Here is a 26,527-nt window from a genome sequence, read left to right on the forward strand (position 1 = left end):
GCTGAGGATTCCTGTGACAACACTCTGTACACCCTGGGAACCTCTCAGGCCTACAAAGTGCAGGGATGACATGTTTGTCTTGGGTCTTAGGAAGATCTAAGGAATGAAATTGAGCACGAAGTTCAAGTGGGTGAGAAAGCAGTAATTCAGAGCCTGAACTAAACCAGAGAGCTCAAAGGAGACTGTCAGACATCTTAGAAGTGGATTTAATGGGTGTCTGGTAGAGGAAGGGGGATGTGTGTGGCTGCCAGGACAGCAGGCACAGAACCTCAGCCAGTAGCCTGCCCCAAAGAAGAGGACAATCCCAGGACTGAGGGCAGAAGGGAGTAGCTAAGGGTTTCTGGGCTAGACTGATCCCAAGAAAAAGTGGGATCAGTCTAGCCCTATACCCAGAGGTAGAAAGAGACATGCAGATATTACTAAACCAAAGGTCCCAGCAACGTTGCTCAATAATAATGTTTCCAGTAGAGTTGGTTGTGAAAAATATATATATATATATATTTATATTTGCCAAGAAAATTAAAGATCCCCAGAGCAAGCATGAGTGGCTGGAAAGATTCTTCACTCTATCCTGCTGGCCTCCTGCGTATGGACCATCAGTGAGACTGAAGCACCTGAAGAGGAAGATGGTCTTCCTCTGAGGCATGATCCTCCCCAGGCTGGGAAGCCAGAATGGGGTTCTTCATGGAACCTGTAAAACAGAATAGGGAACACTGTGGCTTCACCACTGGGTATATCCTCAGGAGGCAGGTGCCAGGAATGGGAAGGGATCTCAGCGTTTCATGAAAGCCCATCACACCCTAGGGACAGTCCCTCTCCCTGACTCCTTACTTCCATAAGCATTTCCTGAACCCCTGTCATATGCCAGTCAGGGACCACCACCACCCCAGAAGCTTAAAGTCCCTTGAGGTCACAGGCCACGTTTCAAAAAATAGAACATGTGAGACATGCTAACAAGCAGGACAGAAATGGTTTAAGAGCTTAGAGAGCTCAGAGGAGAGAGGAGACACATTATGTTGGGATGATGATGGGTTTGGACACCCAGAGGGGCCGATGAACACTTCCAATAGAGACATGTCCAAGTGAACCAGAGAACAAGGAGTGCTGCAACCCAAGTGGCTGCCACGTGGACAGAGGTGTGGGGAATGGATTAGATTGGGCCTTGATCTCAATATTGAGGAGTGTGGCCTCCAGACAGTGGGAGGTATTGTGAAGTATGGGCCATGGGGAGTTTTGTCTACATTAGTAGAAATAGCATGCAATAAACCTGAAGCAGAAAGACTTGTCTGAATGTCAGGTTGTAGGATGGGCCACCCATGCAGAAGCAGGTTAATGAGAGGCAGAGGCAGAGGGGTGAGTTGCTGCCTGAAAGATCAAGGACTCCAGGTGAATGTAGGGGAGAATGGGCAGAGACCTTCAAGGCCTCCCACCTGGGTGTGGAGAGTGTGCCCAATAAGGCAGTCCCAAGGCTATTCCTGTTGAGGATGTCAAGTTTGTATTGAGAATAGACAGGTGTAGAATGTTGGGGGCAAAATGAAGGCCAAGATGACTCTCAGAGTCTCAGTATTGAAGTAAAAGAAGGGAGGTGCAAAGAGAGGGTAGAAAGGAAACCTAATGGCATGTGAGGGCCAGGAGCTGGGAAACCAGCAGAGCCTCTCTACAAGGTTCATGGGAGACTCAGGGAAGCTGTTTGGGATGAGGGGTCTGGGGCCACAGGCACAAGCAGGTAACATTTTTCACAAAAGAAATGGAGAAAGGAGAGAAGGTGAGCTAAGAGAAGACAAGGTGAGAGCTCTTGAAAGTTCCAGAAAGAAAGTACAGGCTGTCGAGAGTTAATCCTCAGAATAGGCCTCTGAGGTGGAAGGAAACAGTCCGTCTCGGTGTTGAGTCAGCCAGGTGGGAACCAGAGGAACCATCCTATGCCAACAGGAAGGACGAAGACCCCAGAGATGAGGTGAGGGAAAGGGAATGGCTTCTCCCAGGATGTGAAGGGGTTGGGGTAAAAGGGGATGGAGGCTTAGGTAGTAGGGGAAAGCTCACCAAAGCTGGCCTGCCATACTGGAAAGTGCCCCAAGAGCCCAGAGAGATGCCATCTGTGCTCTTCCTAACTTGTGCCCCTGCTGGGCCCCCAGGCTGTACCCAAGCATGACAGGGAGCAGATCCTTAATAACCAACTGGATGGGCAAATTACAACCCCAATAAGAAGAGAAAATGGGAGTGAGGCAGGGAGAAGGCTGGGCTGGAGGAATCACTAAGAGCTCCCCAGGTGACTCCCTGAAAACAGGTCAGCAGGTGAGTTGAAGTGGAGAAGAAAGGAGGAGACGTACCATTTTCAGGGGGCAATCCCTGTGGGAGGAGCAGGCATGGGATGCAGCTGCAGAACAGCCATGGAGGAGGCCTTGGGGTCCCAACCCAGACCCTCCAAGGCTGTGTGGCCCAGAAGATGCACACATGTGCACATGCCCCAGGGCAGGGGCTGCAGCCCCACATCTACTCACCAGGGGCATTGCCTTCTGATGGTTCCTCACGCACTGTGGATAGTGTCTGCTCCCACGAAGCCCAGTTCACTTCCTCTACCCTGCAGGCAACAGAGAGCTCTGGGAATACAGTGGTCCAGGCTGCTTTGTCCCAGAGAGGGGCTGAACCCCCAAGTGGGTGAACTATGAAGAAACTCTCATGGACCCAGGGATAGTGAGAAGAATGAGATTTCTCTACCCTTCTCCGCAAGGCACTGGGCCACCCACATCCCCCCAGGAGCACAGCCCTTGTAGCTACTAGACTAAGTCCCCAAAGCCAGGTGCCTGCGTGGAGGAACAGGTATCCATCCCTTCTTTCCAGCTATTTGCAGCAGCCTGGTTGCACAGAGCAACTAAAGAGGAATTGAGATCAGGTGTGTCTTTGTGCTCTGGATTCTGGGGCCTTTTTGTGGCTGCTTCTCAGACATAAACCCTTCATCCTATACCCCCATTCAACGGCTGCCTCATGCTATGCATTTGTCTCCAGGTTCCCTCTCCAGATGCTCCAGCCTTCCCTGAGTATGAAAGGGCTTGATCTCCATTTTAAGGATTACATCTTCAAGATCAGGCTGAGAAAATTGGAGGAGCAGCCCAGCCGGGGAAGTCTAGTGTGCTTGTAACCCCAGCACACTCTGGCTGGGGTGAGGGGTTGCCAGGGAAGGACCTTCTGTTTAAGACACTAGGAAAAGTAGATGGCCAAATAGGCAGAACCACAGGTAGTGGCAACCTGGGGACTGTGAGATCCAGCATCCCTGATCCAACCTGCCCAGATGCAATCCCTTGGCACTCCTGGGCCTTGCCTCTCCCACCAGACCTGGCTACTGGCAGCTGTCTCCTGGCTTTCAGGAGAGTAAGACTGGCCTGCACTGCTAGTGGGCCCTAAGGATTGCTGGATTAGCAAGGCCCCCACCCTCCCCTGCCCACTTCACTGACCTGAAGCACCAGCGTTCATCAGGGGTGCCATCTGGCCTGGTGCCAACTTTCAGTAGCACACCTGCCCGTTGCTTCTTCCTTCTGCACCACCAGTAGCCATTCTCCATCTCCAAGACAGAGATGGCTTTCTAGAAATAAAGGATGCATCAGAAAGAGCAGCCTGGAACACTGGAGGGAAAGGTACACAGGGCAAGGGGACCAGGAAGATACCCCACAGCAATTTATAGTATAACCCAAAGCCCACTAAGCATGTGGATTCAAATCCAGCTCCAAGGCCTGATTACCTCTCTGAATCGCAGTCTCCCCATTTGTAAACCAAATGGTCCCACTTTACCTATTAGGAGCACAGAATGAGAGCTCTGTGAGGGAAGGGCTTTGTCTTATTCTTTGCTGTGTGTGTACTACCTAGAACTGTTCCTAGCCCACTTTACCTAATAATAATAGGCAGTCAAGAAATACTAGCTAGGGCTGGGGTTGTGACTCAGTGTGAGGCACTGGGTTTGATTCTTAGCACCACATATAAGTAAATAAAATAAAGGTCCATCAACAACTGAAAAAAAATATTTAAAAAAGAAAGACAGACAGACTACATAATGTTGGGCGTGGTGGCACACACCTGTAATCCCACTAACTTTTGGGGCTGAAGCAGGAGGGTCACAAGTTCAAGGCCAGCCTCAGGAACTTAATGATACCCTTAGCAACTAAGTAAGGCCTGCCTCAATATTTAAAAAAAAAATTTTTTTTTGACTGAAAAAAGGACTGAGCCAGGCATGGTGGCACACACCTATAATCTCAGCAACTCAAGAGGCTGAGGCAGGAGGATTGCAAGTTCAAAGCCAGCCTCAGAAACTTAGCAAGGCCCTAAGCAACTTAGCAAGACCCTGTCTCAAAATTGAAGAAAGAAAAAAGGGCTGGAGAATGTGGCTCAGTGGCTAAGCACCCCTGGTTTTAATCCCTGGTACTAAAAAAAAAAAGACAAAGGGGGCTCAGTGGTCGAGTGCTTGTCTCGCATGCATGAAGCACTGGGTTCGATCCTCAGCACCACATTAAAAATAAACAAATAAATAAATAAAGCAAAGATATTTTTTAAAAGATTAAAAAAAAAAAAAAGACCAAGGATATAGTTTGTGGTAAAGCGTTCCTGGGTTCAATTCTCAGAGCCAAAAAAAGAGAAAAAGAAAATAAATACTAGATAATAATAATGAAAATAATGACTACATTGATCACCCACTAGGCACTGTCCTGAGCACTTTATATCTCTGAGCTTATCCTATCCTCGCAACAACCCTACTAAGGAAGGAATGAATGAGGGAGTTCAGAAGTTGGTCCTGCTGAGCTCAGCCCACTCAGTTAGGTGCAGGACCCTGGACAGCCTCCAGTGGGATGGACCAAGCTCAGCAGGGTCCTGGGCACCCCTCAGCAAGAACGCAGAACTCAGAAGGGGGGTTGGGGGGAGCCTCATTTGTGGCACCTGCAGCTTCCAAATGCTCCAGCTATCCGTGGCAACGTTGTTGACGGTCTCGCTCATGAGAGCGATGAGCATGTTGAGAAGAAGGACGTAGGTGAGCAGCACGTAGGCCAGCAGCAGCAGCAGGACCACCCCACGGAAGCGCAGCTGTTCCTGGAAAGCCAGCTCGCCCATGCCAATGGTGAACTTGAAGAGCTCCAGGGAGGCATCCATGATGCCCCTGTATGGTGTTGCCTCATCCTCCTGCTCTGTCCCAGGCTGAGCTACCTCGGTGGCATTGTTTCCTGCAGGGGTTCCAGAGTCCCGGGCCTCTCGGCTTAGGCTCACCAGGGCTGTGGGAGGGTGGGAGAGGGATCCTCAGCCTGAGACCAGCCTGAGACTGCCTGAATGTGCACAGGGAGGGTGGGGGAGAGGTGGGGACCAGAAAGGGCCTTTACCTACAGCAAAGCCGAAAAGGAAGACTAAGTAGACCAGAAGGAAACGGAGTAGGTCCCTCAGGATGACCTGGAACACACAAGCCAGGAGGTAAGTGGTGGCTGCGCCATTCACTGCATATGATCCCAGACCCACAAACATGGTTCCCTTGTATAACACACACACACACACACACACACACACAAAAGTGCATACAGAGACCCCGAGGAGCCACACTGAGCAGAGGGGTCTTTTAAACATCTACCTCAGATCAAATCATTTTCCTATCAAAAATCCTACAGCAGCAAAAAATTAAACAGAATTATCATATGAGAGGCTGGGGTTGTGGCTCAGTGATAGAGCACTTGCCTAGCACATGTGAGGCCCTGGGTTCAATCTTTAGCACCACATAAAAATAAATAAAATAAAGTCTTTGTGTCCATCTACAACTAAAAGTATAGATAAAAATAAAAGAATTATCATATGACTCAGCAATTCTACTTCTGAGTATGCATGGACCAAAAAGAATTGAATTATTCCACTTACATGAAGTATTTGGAGCAGGTAAATTCAGAGAGATAGGAAGCAAAGGGGTGGCTTCTCTGCCAAGGGCCAAGAGAAGGAGGGAATGGGGAAGTTAGTGCTTAACTGCTTAAAGGGCTTCAAGTTTCAGTTTGGGAAGATGGGAGAGTCCTAGAGATGTATGGTGGTAATGACTACACCAACAATGGGAATGTACTGAATGCCACAGAACCATGCATTTAAAAATGGTTAAAATGAGGGGCCAGGGTTGTGGCTCAGTGGTGGAGCGCTTGCCTAGCATGCGTGAGGCATTGGGTTCGATCCCCACATAAGAGTAAAAACAAATAGGGCTGGGGTTGTAGCTCAGTGGTAAAGCGCTTGCCTCGCATGTGTGAGGCACTAGATTTGATCCTCAGCACCACATACAAATAAATACATAAAGCTTATTGTGTCCATCTACAACTAAATAAATCAAATTTAAAAAGAAAACAAAATAAAGGTATTGTGTTCATCTACAACTAAAAAATAATAATAATAATTAAAATGGTTACAATGAGGGGCTGGGATTGTGGCTCAGTGGTAGAGTGCTTGCCTAGCATATGTGAGGCACTGGTTTTGATCCTCAGTACCACATACAAATAAATAAATAAAATATAAAATTTCACCAAAAATTAATTAAAATATTTTTTTTAAGAAAATGGTTAAAATGGGCCAGATGCAGTGGATTACACCTGTAATCCCAGCGACTCAGGAGGCTGAGGCAGGAGAATTGCAAGTTCAAAGCTAACCTCAGCAATTTAGGGAGGCCCTAAGCAATTTAGTGAGACCCTGTCTCAAAATAAAAATTAAAATAAAAAGGGCTGGGGATGTGACTCAGTGGTTAAGTGCCCCTGGATTCAATCCCTGATACAAAAAAAAAAAAAAAAAAAAAAAGGTTAAAATAAGCCAGGTGTGGTGATGCATACCTGTAATCCCACTACTAGAGAGGTTGAGGCAGGAGATCACAAGTTCAAGACCAGTGTGAGCAAATTAGTAAGACCCTCAGCAACTTAGTGAAACCCTATCTCAATATGAGATGAAAAGGGATAGGGATGTAGCACAATGGTAGAATACCTGTCTAGTGTGTGTGCAAGGCCGTACATTCCATTCACACACACACACACAAAAAAGTTAAAATGGTAAACTTTATGTTATGTCTACTTTATAAGGTTTTTAAAGTATTTTTATTGTAGATTGTCACAATACCTTTATTTTGTTTATTTATTTTTATGTGGTGCTGAGGACTGAACCTAGTTCCTCACACCTAATAGGCAAGCGCTCTGCCATTGGGCCACAGCCACAGCCCTCTATTTTATAAGTTTTTTTTTTATTGTTGTTGTTTGTTTAATTTTTTTTATTTATTTAATATTTATTTTTTAGTTTTAGGTGAACACAATATCTTTATTTTGTTTCTATGTGGTGCTGAGAATCGAACCCAGTGCCTCACGCATGCTAGGAGCCTTCAAATCTTCCCCACGAACAAAGCCCCCTGGACAAAGCCCCCAGCCCCTCCCTGCCTGCTAACTTCTCTGCTCTGCCTCACTCTCCTGCCCCCTGGCTCTGTCTCAAGCACTCTCTGTTTGTTCATCCCTTTTTCCTTTGTTGTTAGGATCCTTCCTCTTCAACACTGGTGGTGGCTGAATCACACTTCCAGGTCTCCACTTGACCATCACCTCTTGGGAGAAGCCATCACTCTCTCAAGTAACCTCTGTTCCCCATTCTGTCACAGTGTCCTCCTTATTTCCTTCACAAAATCTAGCAGTTGGCGGCGTTCTCAGTTGTGGTGATTTTCTTAGTGTTTTCATTTCCCCCACTGGACTGTCATCTTCAGGAGAGTAACAACTTGTCTGTTCTGTTCCCTGAATATTCTCAACATGTAGAGCAGGGCCTGGCCTATAGCAAGCACTCCCTAAATGTTTGAGGAATAAATGGATGGACACAGACACATGCAGATGCCCTCATGTCACAGGGCACAGAACACAGATGAGTGTATGTGCATATTCTCTGTTCCTTCATGAAGAAGGATACACATGCCCATGTGTAATACCTCTAAGCATACGTGTGTGCATGTCTATGTACGCAGACTGGAGCAGGTATGTGCAAACATGCATGCCCTTGCTTAAGGTGACATTCAAAGAGTGTCTGAGTGAACAACTCACAGGCAGACACATTCATGCCCTCTTCTGCCCAGGTTATCTGTGGAGAAAGGCTTCTGGATGCTAGGGACAATGGGAATCCCACTGGGCTGTGATGGCCAGCTTTGTCCAGTCTGGCTGCCCCCGGGTTACCTTTCTCTCACCTTCTGGATCATGACGCTGTAGATGCCTGTGTGCTGGAAGCCACGTGTATAGTAAAGCAGGTTCAGCCAGCCCAGAACCAGCGAGGACACAAGTAGGGGCAGGTACCACTCGATGGCCATGAAACACAGCACCTGGGACAGCACCGTGAGCAGAGCCTGGAGCAGACTATAGGGGGACAAGGTCTGGGTTACCTTCCCACCATCTGGCAATATTCCCCCAACTCCCGCTGGCCAGCACTGACCACTACTGCCTCTCCCACCACAGGATGCCATCCATCTGCAGCCAGACCCAACAGGACCTGACCTCCCTCTTGGGCAAGTTATTTAGCCTCTGTGGGCTTCAGTTCCTTCCCCTGTAAGATGCGCATAATAACAATGGCACCTACTCTTAGAGTGTCTTTGAGGATTAAGTGAGATTCTACAAGGAAAGAGTCGGGGATCCACGGGTATAAAGGTAACAATCACGGTCATCATCTACAAGGAGGGGAGCACAAAGGAGCCCTAACTGGGTGGCAATCAGGACTCCCAAGTCTAGCTAATGTTAGGAACTTCCTGGGCCCAGCGTGGTACCTTCTGCCACAACAGTCTCTCCCAGACCTCAGAGACCGGGGAGGTAGGGGAACAGGGGAGAGGGAGACGCCACATACAAGAGAATTTCAAAGTAACTGTCCACGAAGGAGATCCAGATGAACAGACGTCGGCGCCAGAAGTACCACAGCTATGGAAAAAGACAGAGGGGTGTGAAAGTTACTCTCCAAGCACAGACACAGTCTGGCTGCCCCACAGGGCCTGGATCCCAGCTCCCTATTTGTGCCATGCTCGCTGTTGTGGGAGCCTGACCAGCCCACCTTAGTGGTGAAGGCAGCAGCTTTAACTTGGAAGGGATTCATGAATCCTGAAAACTGAGATAGCTTTCAACCCTCTTACCAAAAAGAATAGCCTTAGCTGAGCATGGTTTTGTGCAATTACAGGTACTCAGGAGGCTGAGGCAGGAGCACTGTTTGAGCCCAGGAATTTAAGGTCAGCCTTGGGCAACTTAATGAGACCCCCATCTCCAAAAATATGAATAGCCAGGCACAGTGACACACACACACATATAATCCCAGTGACTTTTGAGGCTGAGGCAGGAGGATCATAAATTGGAAGCCAGCCTCAGCAATTTAGCAAGACCCTGTCTCAAAATAAAATTAAAAAGGGCTATGGATGTGGCTGAGTGGTTAAGCACTCCTGGATTAAATCCCCCCAAATATATAAATGAACATCTATCTGGACACAGTGGCACATGCTTGTAATTCCAGGTACTTGAAAGGCTGAGGCAGGAGGATCACAAGTTTAAGGCCAGCCTCAGCAACTTAGCGTGACCCCCGTCTCAAAAAATGAAAGGGGCTGGGGATATGGTTCAGTCATAGAGCACGCCTGGATTCAATTCCCAATAACACCAAAAACAAAAACAAAGAAGAAGAAAAATAAGAGCAGCCACCTGTAAATACCAGACAATTCTATAGGCCTCCTGATGCTTGTGGATCTAGATGAAGAGCCCAAGTGGACCGAAGGAGAGCTCCTTCTCCCACCCCTAGCCTCCTGGGGTGCACCCTGTACTCCAGCCAAACTGAGTTTGGTGCCTGCAACCTGCTGACTCTGAGAAGGTCCCATGTCTTGGGCTTCATCCTGACTCCTGAAAGCTTGAAGCATTTCTGACTAAAGATGTCCTCCTATAGAAGATGGGCTAAGCCCCACCTGCCATCGGCCTTCTGTGCTCCCCAAGCAAGGAATGCCCCAGCCAGCCGAGGGACCCAGAGGCAAAGGCTTTCAGTTTAATTTCCAGGGGAGCAGAGCCTTCACTACCAAGAAATCAGAGAAGCCATCTGCTATCCCTCAGGTATCCCAAAAAGCATGGCAGGATGAGTACCAAGGCCCCAGAAGACAAAACCAGCACCTGTGGCCCTCAACTGGGGTAGGGCTGACTGGTCTGAATAGGACTGGATATGGAAGTGATGTAGGGTGAGGAGATTGGCAGAAGCCCTTACCTGGCCCAAGAGGAGGTAGATTCCCCCAAGCAGGATCAAGATGTGGCCCAGCAGCAGCATAGAGTTTCCACCTGTCGCCTTCAGCGGGAGGAAGGCCTGCTGAAGACACACACACGCTGATAGGACCTGGGACCTGGATCCTCCCCCTAATAGCTGACAGACCATGCTGAGACTCCACTACAGAGAGGTAACGTGGGCTCCAACCAAGCACCCCTGGATTCCAGTCACTTGAGAGGCACGTTGTATAGTGGTTGTGAATGTGGGGTTTGGAACCAGAATGTCTGGTTTCAAATCCTGTCTCCACCCCTTACAGTCTGGGTGAACTTGGGAAAATTAGTTAACCTCTCTGTGCCTCCCTTTCCTCAAATGAGGATGATGATAATTAGTCATCCCTGAGAGTTGTTGTGAGCATTCACTATTTAACACATGTCAGTCACTTAGAATACAGTTGCACATATGGTGAGCACTGGATCAGTATTCACTACTATTATTATTGTTAGTACTAAGAGGCTGGCCTCCATAGACCTTGGGTATATCCCTCAAGTCACCTAAGCCTCAGAGTTATCCTTTGTAGGATGGGGGTCCCTGCCCATTTTCTTCCAGGGTTGCTTCAAGTAGGCTTCCCCCAGAACATTTCCCTCCTTGCCCTTGCCTTCTCCAGAGCAGGCTGGTGGTAAGCCACAGCAGTGAAGACCAACATGTAGATCAGGTAACTCAGGAAGTTGAAAAAGAACCGGGGGATGAGCAAATCCCATTTCGCCTGCAGCAGTTTGTTCAGTGGCTCCAAAACCACCATGCGGTGTCGGTGCTGGGGCGGGAAGGGGAGAGCCATGTTTAGGTAGAGACAGGGGATGGATAGATAGCAGGTATAGACAAGAGCGCCCATTTCATGTCAGGCTACTTGTAAGGGCCAAGGGAAATGGAGAGGAGTGGGGGTGGGGGTGAGTTCCCACACCACCTAGGAGTCCCAAATCTTCCCTCCCCACCTGCCTCCACCCCAGCCCTCCTGATCCTCCATTCCATAGCAAGTGCTCGTCAATAAGAGAGACCTCAATAGTTGCCTCTAGAGGACCTTGGCATGATCCTTATGTTGGGTAGGATTTAAAGTGTGGAATAAGTGAGGGCCTGGCGGCCAGAGTCAGGGTGTGCAGCTATAACCCCACTTGCACAAGAATGGGGCAGGTGTGGTCCATGAGGCAACCCTGATTTGAGCCAGGCCCTTTAAAAGGCACCCCCATATCCCCATAGGCTCACCGGGCTTTTGCAGTGAAAGGCAATGATCTCCAGCACTGAGTTCTCCTCCCAGCTGTCCACAGAGGCCAGGTCATACAGTGACACCCGAACAGGCCCATAGCACCACTCGGTGAACTTTCGAGAAAGGGGCTGGCACAGTCCTGAGAACTCCCGTTGCAAGATGTGCCTGAAAATCTGCAGGACAGCCCCATGAGCTTGCTGGACCCACTCCCAGTACTGATTCTGGGTCAAGGCTGGGAAACAACCAGCACCCTGCAGAGATGCCCACCATCTGCAGAGGTGCAGGGCAGGCTCCCACACCCCCTGGAGTCCCCAAACGGCTCCTTCCCACCTACCTCTCTACCCCAGCCTTCCTGGCCCTCCATACATGGGTCTTTGTGTGTCTTAGCTCTTCCACACATCATGCCCGCTCAGCCACAGGACAGCTCTCATGCCCACCCTTCCACAGATATGTGGGCCTGCCGGCCAGCCAGGCTCTTCCTTCCCCCCTCCTGTCCCTCTTTCCCGAACTCCTTAGATGGAGTCCACATATACATGGGTATGCACTTCTGTGGTCAGAGTACAGAGCTTTCAACAGAATAGAAAGGGGTCCCGAACCTGAACAGTTAAGAAACAATTTGAGGCCTGATGTGGTGGTGCATGCCTGTAATCTCAGGCTGAGACAGGAGGATCGCAAGTTCAAAGCCAGCCTCAGCAAAGGCGAGGCACTAAGCAAGTCAGTGAGACCCTGTCTCGAAATAAAATACAAAATAGGACTAGGGATGTGGCTCAGTGAGTGCCCTGAGTTCAATCCCCAGTACTAAGAGAAAAAAAGAAAAAACAATTTGATTTCACAAATGAGAAATGGGGGAAAGAGGGTACAGATGGGAGGGCCACGCCTCTAGGCAACAAAGTAAGCCTTGTAAAGTAAGCAGGCACTCCGGGGAACATGGAGGGCAGGAAAAAAGTATTAAAACTTCAATTTACAGTAATCCCAGGTAGTCAAGAGGCTGAGGCACAGCAGGATTCCAAGTTTGAAGCCAGTCTGGGTGACTTAGTAAGATCCTGTCTCAAAATAAAAAATAAAAAGAACTAGAGATAGAGCACCACTGGGTTCAACCACCAATACCAAAACAAAAAAGATTTTTATTTATGTTTATTTTTTATATTTTTTTTTTTTAGTACCACTTAATCACTGAGCCATATCCCTAACCACCCTCTTTTATATTTTATTTTAAGACAGGGTCTCACTAAATTGTTGAAGCTGGCTTTGAACTTTTGTTGTGGGGAGGGGGTACCGGGGATTGAACTCAGGGCCACTCGACCACTGATCCACATCCCCAGCCCTATTTTGTATTTTATTTAGAGACAGGGTCTCACTGAGTTGCTTAGTGCCTCACCATTGCTGGGACTGGCTTTGAACTCTCAATCCTCCTGTCTCAGCCTCCTTAGCTACTGAGATTACAGGCATGCACCACTGCCACCGGCTTGGCTTTGAACTTTTGAGCCTCCTGATTCATTGGGATTACAGGACTGTGCAACCATACCTTTTATTTTTATCAGGATATTTTTTTCTTCACCTTTAAAAAATGCCTGCTTTCTAAGTGTTGGCCCTGTGTAACTGCAGAGGTTGCACGTCCAGAAGTTTCGAGGGCTCTGACTATAAGGTTCAAATACTAATAAGCTAAAAAAAAAGAAAGAAAGAAAGGAAGGAAGGAAGGAAGGAAGGAAGGAGAGGTGGATCATGCTTACTCCTTTTACCAAAAAAAAAAAATAATGATAATCTAGATAAATCAAATTTTAGGCATTTAAAATGGAACTGCAGGTGGGCACAGTGGTGCACACCTATAATGCCAGTGGTTTAGGAGGCTGAAACAGAAGGATCACAATCAAGGCCAGCCTCAGCAATTTAGTAAGACCGTATGCAACTTAGTGAGACCCAGACTCAAAATGAAAAATGAAGGAGCTGTGGCTGTGGCTCAGCAGTAAAGCACTCATCTAACGTGTGAGGCCCTGAGTTTGATCTTCAGTACCACATAAATAAAATTTTAAAAAAAAGATATTATGTCCACCTGCAACTAAAAAAAATTTTTTTAAATAAATAAATAAAAAGGTGCTGGGAATGTAGCTTAGTGGTAAGTTGCCCCTGAGTTAAATCCCTAGTACCAAAAAATAAAAAATTAAAATTAAAAAAAATGGAACTGCAAAAGCCTGAAAGAAAATGCAGATATGGATATGCTATTGTATATAATTTTTACATATACAACTATTATTTTATAATATATAAATTACGTAACAGTTCCCTATAACAATCTATATAATTATATACAGAATATAATGATATAATAATCATATATAAAATCTTGTAGAAGGAATTAAGCAACACAATAGTAAAACTAAAAAAAAAATCTTAATTATACATGCAGACATAATTTTTTTTTTTGTGGTATCACGGATTGAACCTAAGGCCTTGTGCACCTGTGCATGCTAAGAAAGTACTCTACCACTGAGTTACATCCCAACCCTTGTTTTATTTTTTGAAACTGGGTCTTGCTATGTTGCCCAGTATCTTTAACACCTGGGCTCAAGTGATCCCCCCACATCACTTCCCACGTAGCCAGATCTACAAGTGTCTACCACCATGCCCAGCTATAAACAGAAAACTCTTACATTCTGGATGGCAAAAAACACACCATAAATTTTTCTAAAAAAAAAATGGAGGCTGGGGTAGTGGCTCAGTGGGTAGAGCACTCACCTAGCACATGTGAGCCTCCTGGGTTCGATCCTCAGCACCACATAAAAATAAAGAAAATAAAGGTATTGTGTCCAACTACAACTAAAAACCAAATATTTTTTTTAAATGCAAATAAAAGAAGGTGCACACAGCATAGCTGTCCTGAGCCCTGCTGCCTTTGCTTTCTCCCTGTGTTCCTGGAAATGTCAGGCTCAAATGACAGGGTCACTGAGAAGAACTTGGTTGAGGAGAAATTTGATGAGGAAATGTGATTTTAACACTGGTCCCAGTTAGAGAGGAACAAGAATATCCAATGGAAACAAGTGTTTCCTCAACTGCAGAAATCAAACACGAAGTCTGCCTTCCTCAAACAAAACCTACCTAGGCTATAACCACTAGGCTATAACCCTAACCCTCTGCCTCTTGTAAAATACCATCCCTTCCCTTGCCGACCATTTTGCCTCCAATTAATAAGGTTTCTCAGGATACTTTGCGAAACTAGTGCCAACAATTTAATTTGAGTACTGATGGCCAGAAAATAGAGGTTTATTTGAGGCTACACAAGCATGCATACCCTGAACAAAAATATGATATTCCTGAAACATCTCAGGAGGCCAGATTGAAGCCAGTTTCCAGGAAACAGAAGGCAGTGGCCAATACAGCAGGGCTTCAGGAAAGTCGTAATAAGGTTAAAAGACAGGAAGAGACTAACATGGTTGAAGTGGTAAATTCAGCTCAGGAGTCCATATTGGCATCTTGGGCAAGGATGGCTGCCAAGGCCACTCAGCGCAAGGCTGTGAATTTGTGTCCCATCCCTACTTCTCTGGAGGCCTTTTTGATGCAAACCTCTGGTGTCAGGTGGTGTGTGGTCCATGGCCAATTTCTTTCTGCAGGAAATAGCAAGCTGGATTCGCCTGCAGTTCCATGCAGGTCAGACTTGGGTCCCTGACACTCCCAAGAGGATGATTTCCCTCTTCCTGTTACCAGCCTGTATTTTTCCACCCTCGGGACTAGAAGATAATATGTTATGCCCTAAATGTGTAAAAAGGAATAAGAAAGATGATGAAAGGATTAATTATAACAAGAGAGAAAAAGCCATGCACTGTAGGAGACCAAAAGGTGCCACCTTAAGCAATGTTAAAGTACTATTTTGATCTGAAGGCAATTGAGAAGAAACAGACAAAAAAATTTTCTGTTTTCCCACTATTGGCCACAAAACAGGACATAAATTTGCAAATATTCCTCTTCTCTCCCAGGACAAGTGGTGGAGAGCCCATAGGTAAATCATCACACAGCCTGATGATTGCTGGGCTGGTTCCTGACCATCTTTCATTTTCAGTGTCTCCTGATCATTTGTGTCAGACTCAAATTACTATACTTTTTTTTTAAGCAGAGCTAGGTTTATGGGAAAACTGAGCAAAAGAGTTCTTTTATACTTCTCCAGTTGATGCGTTTAATATTAATTTTGTGTGTGTGTACTGAAGATTGAACCCAGGGACACTCTACCACTAGGCTATAACCCTAACCCCCTGCCTCTTTTTTTTGTTTGTTTGTTTTTTGGTACTGGAGATTTAACCACTGAGTCACATCCCCAGCCCTTTTAATTTTGAGACAAGTTCTCCCAAAGTTGCTTAGGGTCTCGTCTCGCTAAATTGCTGAGGCTGGCTTTGAACTTGCAGTCCTCCTGCCTCAGCCTCCTGAATCGTGGAGTTATAGGCATGCACCACTACTACCAGCAAACTAGCCCCTTTTTATCTTTATTTTAAGACAGAGTCTCACTAAATTGCTGAGACTGCCCTTGATCTTGCAATCCTGCCTTAGCCTCCTCTAAGTAGCTGAGATATAGGTATGCATTATTGCACCTGGCTTTAATATTAACATGTCCTATTAGTGTGGTACATCCCTTAATTGATAAGTCAGTATTGGTATATTATTAATTTTGGTGGGGGCTGGGGTACCAGGGATTGAACTCAGGGGCGCTCAACCACTGAGCCACATTCCCAGCCCTAATTTTATATTTTATTTAGAGACAGGGCCTCATGAGTTGCTTAGCACCTTGCTAAATTGCTGGGGCTGACTTTGAACTTGAGATCCTCCTGCCTCTGTCTCCTGAGCCACTGGGATTACAGGCATATGCCACCAAGCCCGGCCTATTATTAATTATTAACTAATTATAATGAATTATTATCTCTAATTATAATGAATTATTATCTTTATGTGGCACTGAGGATCAAACCCAGGGCCTCACACGTGTAGTCAAGCACTCCACCACTGAACTACACCCCAGTTGTATATTTGGTTTCATGCTTTTTGTTGAATATCTTATGATTTTGATCCGTGTGTGTGTGTGTGTGTGTGTGGTGTGTTACTGGGGATTGAACCAGGAAAACACTACTACTAATCTATATCCACGGCCCATTTTATTTTTTTATTTTGGTATAGGGTCTCACTAAATTGCTGAGGCTGGTTGGGGGTTGGAGATACACATTTGTAATCCTAGAGACTTGGGAGGCTAGGTCGAGAGGATTGCAAATTTGAGGTCAATCTCAATAGTTTAGCAAGACCCTGTCTAAAAATAAGAAGACTGGAGGTGTGGCACAGTGCTAAAGCATCCCTGGTAACCCTCCCCCTAAAAAAAAAAAGGTAGCCAAAGCCAGCTTTGGATTTGCAATCCTCCTACCTCAGTCCCCCAAGTAGTTGGGATTATGGCCCCCATCACACTGGCCACTGACTAAGGTTTGGCGTGTATCCAACATTCTACATGATAATTCATGGATTGCTTCATGAACCTAATGCTCTATCCCTCAGTTCTACCTGTTTTTTCCTCCCGCCAAGCCTCTATAAATCAGATCTTTTTACTGTCATTGTAACTTTGCCCTTTCTAGGATAATTTATATTTAGAATCATACACATGTATTTTAAAATAATATGAAATATGTATTTAAGGTCTCTTCATGTCTTCATGGATTATTTTTTTAGTGCTGAGTATATCCATTCTCAAGATATATCACAGTTCATGTATTCATTCAGCTACCGAAAGACACATTGGTTGCTTCCAAGTTTTGGCAGTTATGAATTAAAAAAATGCAAATAAAATAAAGACATGATATTCATTTACAAATTTTTTTTAAAAAAAATATGGGAGGAAAAATTGCAAGCACTGTAATAGACAAAGTACTAAGTCCATTATAAAGAATGGTTACCAATCAATATGAAGAAAATATAATAGTAAATCTAATAGCAAAAGAGGCAAAGGATATGAAAAGACTGTCTCCTAGTAAGAAACCCAGAGTTTGGGAGGTGGGTGCAGTGACTCACACCTATAATCCCAGAGGCTTGGGAGGCTGAGGCAGGAGGATCTTATGTTCAAAGCCAGCCTCGGCAACTCAGTGAGGCCCTGAGCAACTTAGCAAGACCGTTTCTCCCTGGGTTCAATCCCTGGTCCCAAAAGAAAAGAAACCCAGGGCTGGGGGTATTGTGGTAGAGTACTTGCCTAGCATCTGAAAGACCCCAATACTTCAACAGAAAAAGAAAAAGAAAGAAAGAAACCCAAACAACTAAAAATATTCCCCTATGTTTTACAACACAATTTATTGACTGACTGGTCTGCTTATAATGTATAAATAAACACACACATTGAAGGTTGTTTTGATTTGGCATAAATTTGACATTTAAGAAATGTCCCCAATGTTTCCTGTGTTAATGGTTTTGTCACCAGCAGGTGGTGCTATTGGGAAGTGGTAGATATTTTGGAACCTACTGTAAGCCCTTGAAAGGGATTCTGGATTCCTGGTTCCTCCCCTCTCCTTGCTTCTCAGATCACCATGAGATGAGCAGCTTTGCTCCACCATACGCTTTCTATCATGATGTTTTGCCTTTCTTAAAGTAACAGGGCCAAGGGACCATAGCCTGAAACTTCTGAAACTGTGAACCAAAATAAATCTTTCTACCTTTTAAAAGGTGATTCTCTCAGGCACTTTGTCACAGTGACAGTAAACTAACACTAAGGTTCCACCTGAAATTTTTTCTTATGGATAGGAACGCTTCATTGAAAAGTGGAACGACCAGTGCTCTGGTCTACCACTCAGGCTCTTTCCACAGATGTTTCTGGCTGAGTCCTGCTGCTTCCAAGAAAGAGAGAGACAACAGGGAGGGGGACAGCAGCTTACCTCAATTTTACCCTCCTTGGCAGCCAACTTCAAGGGTGTGAGGCCCTCCAAGTTGCAAATGTCTTCAAGCTGCACAGTGGGGCAGAGGCGGGCCCCTGCTTGGAGAAGATCATCATACATGCGGATCACCAGTGCACTGTTCTCTTTAGAGTTGTCTGCAATCATCACCAGGGCATGGAGGGCTGTGTTCCCCAAGGAGTCAGTGGCCTGCAGGCTAGCACGTTGGTGCGGATTCTCCAGGAGATAGGTCACCACATCCCATTGCTTAGTACAAACAGCCAGAGATAGAGGCAGCTCACCTGTGGATGGGGAAGGGGTCAGCTTGGGCCTCAGGCCTCTCAGCTTCCATTCCTCCTGCTCTTTGGACAAAAGGTCAGGCCTCCTTGAATCAGGTCAGGCTTCATTACCATATAAGGGTATAAAACAGAGGCCACCCAACCAAGGTCCTCTCTCCCCTGCCTTTTACACTATTCTTTTCAAGAACCCAGAACATTGTCCCTTAATTCAGAATGATTAAATCCATTTTTTTTTTTTTTTTTTGTGGCAGTGCTTGGGATCAAACCCACAGCCTTATTGTGTTCTAGGCACGCACTCTACCACGGAGCTACATCTCCAGATTCCTCAGTCAAGTCTTGACACAGGCCAATACTAGCATCCCCCTGTCCTCCCTGCCTGGGAATGATGCATGCTGAGCCTCCTCCTCAACCATATGAGGATACAACATATCTTAAGGGCTGGGGATGTGGCTCAAGTGGTAGTGCGCTCGCCTAGCATGCGTGCGGCCCGGGTTCGATCCTCAGCACCACATACAAACAAAGATGTTGTGTCCGCCGAGAACTAAAAAATAAATATAATTCTCTCTCTCTAAGGGAAAAAAAAAAAAAAAACATTTCTTAAGACACCTTGCTTTTGCAGGCAGCCTAGTGGTTTGAAGAAGGGTATCAGGGTCAGGCACATGTGGATTTAAGTCCAGTTCTGCCACACACTGACTGTGTGAACTTGAACAAGGACTTGCCTCCTCCATACCTCAATGTATCCAAGAAATGTTCACTCACCAAAATAGAAGCAAGTTCCCTGTCTCTTCTGGAAGAAGTGGCCACAGGCACGGGCATGCACATCTGCCCCATTCTCCACCAGGAGCTTCACACATTGCAGGCTCCTCTTCTCAATGGCAATATGCAGGGCACTGTGGCCTCGGTAGTACTCATCCGTGCACTGGGCATTAACCAGGGGCTGCGGATTGCCAGAGTCTCTATCGATTTGCAGCAATGGCAGGATGCAGGCATTGACTCCATCCTGAAGGTTCAGCACCGCCTTCATCAGACATGTCTTCCCTGTGGAGCCCTCTGTGGGAAAAAGGGAGTGGAAGGGGCACACAGTGCTCAGAACAGGAGCAACTGGGCTGCCTGCCAATGTGCAGCAAGCCCAGGCTCCAAAGTATCCCATGGGAGGATAAAAAAAGATTATTTCTTTTTTTCTTAATATTTATTTAGTTGTAGATGAACATATAGTATCTTTATTTATTTTTATGTGGTGCTGAGGATCGAACCCAGTGCCTCACACTTTCAAGGCAAGCACTTTACCACTAAGCTATAGTCCCAGCCCTAAAAAAAGACTATTTCTGTATACTACTGGTGGGAGCATGGTTATGTAGCAGAGTATTAAGACTCCAAACAAGCCAGGCATGGTGGCATACACCTGTAATCCCAGCAGCTCCAGAGGCTACGGCAGGAAGATCATAAGTTCAAAGCCAGCCTCAGCAACTTGGAGAGGCCCTAAGCAACTTAGCAAGACACGTTCTCAAAAATATATATATAAAAAGGGCTGGGGATGTGATTCAGTAGTTAAGCGCCCCTGGATTCAATCCTGGGTCAAAAAAAAAAAAAAACCCTCCAGGCAACAGATATTAAAATCAACAGGTATAACAAAAATTTCTGAAAGGCTGGGGATGTGGCTCTAGTGGTAGTACACTCGCCTCAGGGTGCTGGGTTCGATCCTAAGCACCACATAAAAATAAAATAAAGATGCTGTATCCACCGAAAACTAAAAAATAAATATTTAAAAATTCTCTCTTTCTCTCTCTCTCTTTAAAAAAAAAACATGAAAAATATTTCTGAAAACAAAGTTTCTAAGACATAACTCATCACAAATGCAACATAGTCTATCCATGAGAACATTCAGAGCAGAATTTGTAGGTGATCCCCTCCACTTAATAACTCTGTCTCCTCCAGCAAGTCATTTGGCCTCTCTTAACCTCAGTTTTCCTCTTTGAAAAATTGGGATATTTGGGGGTTATTGTAAAGACCCAAAGGAATAATATAAACAAAATGCTTAGCACCAGAGGGCCTGGCACACTGGAAATTGAGGCAAAAAAAAAAAAAAAAAAACTATAAATGATCTAAATAGCCAACAAAAAGAAATGAATTAAGAGGCTGCGGTTGTAGCTCAGCGAGACACTGGTTTTGAACCTCAGCACCACATTAAAATAAATAAAAAAAAAAAAACGAAGATATTGTGTCCATCTACAACTAAAAAAATATTTTTTAATTTTAATATTTATTTTTTAGTTTTTGGCGGACACAACAACATCTTTGTTTGTATGTGGTGCTGAGGATCGAACCCGGGCCACACGCATGCCAGGTGAGCGCGCTACCACTTGAGCCACATCCCCAGGCCCAACTTTTTTTAATTAGTTAACTAAATTGTGGTAAATCTACACAATGGAAAACTCAATCTTCAGTCATCAGACTGAGGGATGTACTGAAATGGAAAGTGCTACCAGACATATAAGATGCATTAAGTATGCAGGGAACACATTACAAATTAGCACATATGACAATGCCCCAATTATATAAATATATACCTGGCATTCTAAGAAAGTCTGAAAAGATATGCTGCAAGCCAGTAATGGGGGCCCAGAATGACAAACTGTTTTTACCCTTGACTTCATAAATTTCCTTACTGTCCTAATCTTCTAGAATGTACATATGTTATTTTTCTAATCAGTCCAAACAATAATGATATTCAGACACTGAGCAAAGATGCTCTGCAGCAGGGGAAGAATGCGATATGTATATTATATATCTCAATAATGCTGCTTTTTTAAAAAGAGAGAGAGCAAGAGCTTTGAGTAGCCACTTAGCTACTGAAATGGACTTGAGTGGCAAAGACAGGTTGGGAGCCTGGTGGGGTAGGGTGAAGGCAGGAGGTATGGCCAGGACTGTATAGGGGCCTGTCTCCAGTCAGTTCTATTTGCAGGGCCCTCAGCAGTCATTCTAGCAGAGCTGTGGAGAATACTCCCCTCTCTGATCCTGATCATGGTCCAGGCCCACTCATTCAGCCCAGCTCTCAGCCCACAGGACACCAGAGCCCAAAGGTTGCCACAGGGCAGGATCTACCTGTGTATTCTGAGTCAGTGAGGTACTTGCTGGTCCGGTTCAGGTACTCTTGTAGCCCAGCCAGGTCTTCAGGGACACCTCGGGTGACCACACTAAAGAGTCGATCACGATCAAAGCGGTTTGGGTCTGGCTGGCTGTGGGGGAGGTAGTTTATGATTCTTCCTGGAGAAGGTCCATTTCCCCTCCACCAGAAATACCCCCATCCCAGGGAGTCCTGTAAGAACTGCTCACCCCAGGTTGAATGGGATCCCTTCTGAGGGCCTCTGCCTTCTAAGGCAGACCAAGGTGACCCCAATTGCTCAGGGTCTCAGGAAGGGGGTTGCTGTTGGGGCATTAATCTGTTGCATCCCCAGGACTCTAATCATCACTGATAATTTCAGCATCAACTGTGTATCATATGCCAGGTACACTGATGTTTCAGAGTCATTATCCTACAGAATCTTTTGGTGCACACAACTTATACAGTATACTTTTTGTATACTTTTACACAGTTCTGGACAGGGTCTCAGGAGGCACCTAAAGACTGATGGTGGCTTCATGCACTAGTGACCTTGACGAAGAAACATCTGGGGATGTTGTTCAGTGATGGAGTGCTTGCCTAGCATGCATAAGGCCCCAGATTCCATCCCCAGCACCGCAAAATAAAAATGAAGAAGGAATGGAGAAAAGCTCCCTCTTCCTCTCAGAAACTACATATTGACTGATTTTAGAGTACTCTGCATTTTTAATCCCTATTCCAGGCCTATAAGTTAAAAAGAAAAGAAAGAAAAATGGGGAAGTTTCTAGAAGGAATCACTCTTTTCTCCATTAGACAAACAAGGAGGTGAAGGAACTTGCCCAAAGTGATAGAGTGCAGAGCCAAGTCTCTCACAGGGGTTATCTAATAATAGTTTCAGATTCTGGACCCCAAAGAGAGTTTAGTTAGCAGGAGGTTTCCCAGAGATAGAGTAACACACGGACCCAGCCCTGCAAAAGTATCAGTCACTGACCAGAGTTTTACTGAGAAACTACACTTCTGGGAAATCTCTCCTACCTTCCCCAGAAGGAACTTCCTACTTCATTAGAATCTAGTAGATGGAGAAGGGGAAAGGGCATGGGGCCATGTCCATATTTATACCTCTGAGGCCTGAAACCATGATCGGGAGATATGAAGTGATGACCAACGTACAAAGGGCTACTTGATGCTTTGGGAAACCTCAGGCCACAGCTTACCATCTCCTGGAATGAGTCAAACCACATAAGGGTTGATGATTCTCTGATGAATAAGATGATTGTTGGAATCTGTCACATTTTCAGCTTTATAGTCATGATGGTATTAGAACCAGCCTCTGCCTCCTCAACACCAGGAAGCTGCAGTCTGCCTCATCCTGGTCCCATGTCTATCATTCCCCCAGCAGATCACATGGCCACAACATGGCTATAATGACTCCACCCACGGCTGGCTTGAGAGTACGGTGAGCAGTCTGGCTGGCAAAAGTGACCCTTTGGACACTTTCTGCCACCAGAGTAGCATCACAGGGTAGGGAAGCTCAGAGGGCATAAATTGAGGATCCAGAGGACATTGCAGGGCCCATTCTATCTCTATCAGGCTAGCAATACTACTTCCAGAAGGATGAAACCGTCCCAGGTATCCTCTCCTGTGCTGGTGCTGAATTGGATCACGGTCCTCCAGCACAAACAGCACAGGGGCTCTAGCCTGGGAGGGCAAGGCTGATGGCCACACCTCAGGCATGAAGAGGGAGGAAGGGGTTTCCCTAGTAGTCTTTCCCAGCCCATGTGGATTTTCCAGCCTCATGGGGTAAAACTCACACTAAGGGTTATGCCAGGTGCAGCTTCCTTTGACTCCTAGCAGAACTGAAAGCAGGACCCCTGGACTTACAGTCTAAATAGCAGAGAGACCACAGGAAAATCAAAGCACAGAAACTCCTCATCCTCAATCCCCTAGGTCCACATCCCCTGGAGACAGTTTCATCCTTTGGGACGAAACCAAGAATTGCTTGGGACACTTGCAGATATCCTTGCCTTTGTCCCTGGATGGAGTATATATGGAGATCCTAATATATCCCACAGGTTCCATGACAGGGTTGGAGGGTTTTATAGCTAGGTTAAGTACTTTGGAGCTGGAAGAATGTGTCCCTATGAAGAAAAAGATAACCTTAGAGAGCAGAAGACCAAGAATTAGGAAGGTGGCCAGGTGTGGTGGTGCATGCTTGTAATCCCAGCAATTTGGGAGGCTGAGGCAGGAGGATCACAAGTTTGAGACCAGCCTCATCAACTTAGCCAGACCCTGTCTCAAAACAAAAAATAGGGGGGCTGGGATTGTGGCTCAGTGGTAGAGTGCTCACCTAGCACATGCGAGGTCCTGGGTTCAATCTTCAGCACCACATAAAAATAAATAAAATAAAGGTACTGTGTCCAGCTACAACTAAAAAATAAATTTAAAAAAATTGGGCTGGGCATATAGCTCAGTTGGTAGAGTGCTTGCCTTGCATGCACAAGGCACTGTGTTCAATCCCTGGCACCACAAAAAAATAAAAATAAAAGGGCTGGGGATCTACTTGGTGGTAGAGCACCTCTGGGTTCAATCCCTGATACAAAAAAAAAGGGGGGGGGTTGGTGAATAGGAGAAGGAAGGGTGGTGGGAATGGCAAACCCCAGAGAACAGAGTGAAGGTCCCCCTCTGGGGCCCAGCAGCCATCAGAGCTAAGCTGTACAGAAGAGGCACTGGTGCTGGGCTGGCTACTGAGCCTAATTGGGGTGCTCTGCAGAAGCTGAGTGGGGGGCCCTTTGCCCCATCTGCATCTGTGGCCTCACCTAGGACCCAGTCCCTTTCGGTAGTTGAGGTTCACTTTTATCTGAGGGGAGAAGTTCCGGTCCTCGCCCTGGAATGGTGACTCCATGGGGGGAGGCCCATGCTTTCCTCTGTCCACCTCAGCACCATCTTCTTGGTTTTGATCTGATGTCTCTAGCCTGAAAGCTGGAGGGCTGGAGGGCGAGGTCATCCTGAAGGAAGGAGGCTGCTCAGACCAATTGGAACTTCTGTGGAGATGGAGATGTCAGGGGTCCCTTCTTCCTTGAAGCCCAGTTCTGGGTTAGTCTGGTTGGAGCCTGCAGAAGAAGAGGTTTAGAAGTTGAAAGTCTGTAGATCTACAATACAGGATCCCAGCCCTGTAGGAGGGGAAGTGAGTGGGAAAGGAGAAGGGAAGAGCGCAAGAGGAGTGAGGAGCCCTGGCGTGAAAGGATGGCCCAGTGCTGGAACAGGGGAAGAACAGGGACTCAACATGGCCGCCTCTTTGATGCAGTCCCACAAAAAGAGCCATGGCTGTTGCCAACTTCCCTCTGGGACTTCCTAACATCTGAGAGGCCACAACCCTTTCTTTTACCCAACATCTTACTGGCAGACAATATTCACTACAGATAAAAGTGAAGCTTCTGGGATGGAGCAGAACACCCAATTCCTCACCACAGAAGGGAAGAGTTCTACGGAAACCAAGAGGAAAGCCACCGGTCCATCCAGCCCCTAATTTACTGCCAGGGAAACTGAGGCTCAGAGAGGGAAGTGGTTTTCTCAAGGCCATCAGTGATTAGCAGAACCAGGTCTAAAACCATCTCACTGTCTACCATGAAGTTCCTCTTCAGTTCTCAGATTCTCTCAGGGTCCATCTATGTTTACAATTTGACTCATGTCTGGGGCATGAAAATGTCATCTCTCTAGGGGCTTCAGAATGGGGCAGAAAGCCCCTCCTTGGCTGATAAGCGCCTTCTGCCTTCCCAACTGGGCTGGGCTTAGGGAGATCAGCTGACAACGGCCATGTCACCCTCACAGGAAAACTGAAACCACAGCCTCTATCACATGGCGAGAACTGGGATGCCAGTTAGGGTCCCGGAGCCCCTGATCCCCAGTGGGCAGAAGTAGAAAGAAGGGAAAAGAATCAGAGCTGGGTCCGAAGACAGCAAGCAGTGAGAGAAGTGGGTAGGAGGCCACCGAGAGGAAGCACAGAAGAGGAGGGCCCAGAAGGGAAGGGGACGGAGCTGCTGCTTGCAGGGCCTGGGCCCACTCCCAGACAGCTTTGGGCTCCCAGTGCCTTCTAGGACCTGAATGGGGCTTTTCCACAGAGTAGCCAGGGAAGGCCAGGGCCTGTCTGGCAGCCTCCACTTGCAGTTTGACCCTCCATCTTTCTGCCCACACCAGCGTCTTACTCGAGCCACAAACCAAGCAGCCTAGAGCTTATGTCCCCAAACAAATCCTGGCTCATAGAACCCATTATTCCTAAGCCCAAGCTGCAACAGCTGTCTGTCCAGCCCCATTTCACTTTTTTTCTACCGTGGGACCCTCCTGGGACCCCATACACACTGGCAGCAGAGGCAGAGGTTTGGAGGTCCACGGAAAGGGAGCCCCCTACAGACCCTGGCTTCAGACTGGCTTCCCCACCTCCATGGTTCATTGTCAGGCTTGGGGCCGATCCCCTCCTACCTCCCTTGAATTGCCCACCAACTTACCCCGCAGGCTGAAGCCAGGGCGTGGCGTCGGCTGGCAGCGGCAGCTGGGATCCCCGAGTCTTTGGGGCGACGGGGGCTCCGAGAGGAAGTGAAGACGGGAGGGGCGGCTGGCGGTGACAGCGGCGGAGCAGCAGGAACCACCCCACCCAGTCGGAGCTCCGAGCTCCAGCTGGAGCGCTCCGGTCACCCTCAGCCCGCCCGGCTAGCCAAGCTGGGGAGTGCGGATTTTACTCTTCCCTATGTGGACCGGCTGGCCAGCACAGACTGACCATCTG

The 26,527-nt window shown here is 46.7% G+C and overlaps 1 protein-coding gene and 1 pseudogene across 4 annotated transcripts; one reads left to right on the forward strand and one right to left on the reverse strand.

Annotated features, from left to right (window-relative positions):
- Positions 1-188: 188 nt before the first annotated feature.
- Positions 189-26,527, reverse strand: Trpv2 (transient receptor potential cation channel subfamily V member 2). Of its 4 annotated transcripts, none has more exons than XM_046422089.2 (15): positions 26,253-26,527; positions 24,567-24,860; positions 21,753-21,886; positions 19,410-19,700; positions 18,355-18,653; positions 11,473-11,646; positions 10,871-11,026; positions 10,219-10,314; positions 8,839-8,909; positions 8,192-8,357; positions 5,355-5,421; positions 4,921-5,249; positions 3,450-3,577; positions 2,499-2,578; positions 189-691 (listed from the first exon to the last, which is right to left on the reverse strand). In XM_046422089.2, the coding sequence occupies exons 2-15, from the start codon at positions 24,752-24,754 to the stop codon at positions 597-599; spliced, it is 2,274 nt and encodes a 757-aa protein (XP_046278045.1). In that variant the 5' UTR covers positions 24,755-24,860; positions 26,253-26,527; the 3' UTR covers positions 189-596. The 4 variants fall into 4 exon arrangements, with proteins under 4 accessions (XP_046278045.1, XP_046278044.1, XP_046278046.1 ...); XM_046422088.2 differs by having other exon boundaries at positions 10,219-10,317; XM_046422090.2 differs by lacking the exon at positions 26,253-26,527 and adding an exon at positions 22,870-22,970 and having other exon boundaries at positions 10,219-10,317; positions 24,567-24,682.
- Positions 14,389-15,339, forward strand: LOC124077611 (developmental pluripotency-associated protein 2-like; annotated as a pseudogene).

This window comes from Marmota monax, unplaced genomic scaffold (assembly GCF_021218885.2).
Source record: "Marmota monax isolate L192 unplaced genomic scaffold, Marmota_monax_Labrador192_F-V1.1 WCK01_AAM20220418_F8-fsc00311, whole genome shotgun sequence".
Classification (NCBI taxonomy): Eukaryota; Metazoa; Chordata; class Mammalia; order Rodentia; family Sciuridae; genus Marmota; species Marmota monax.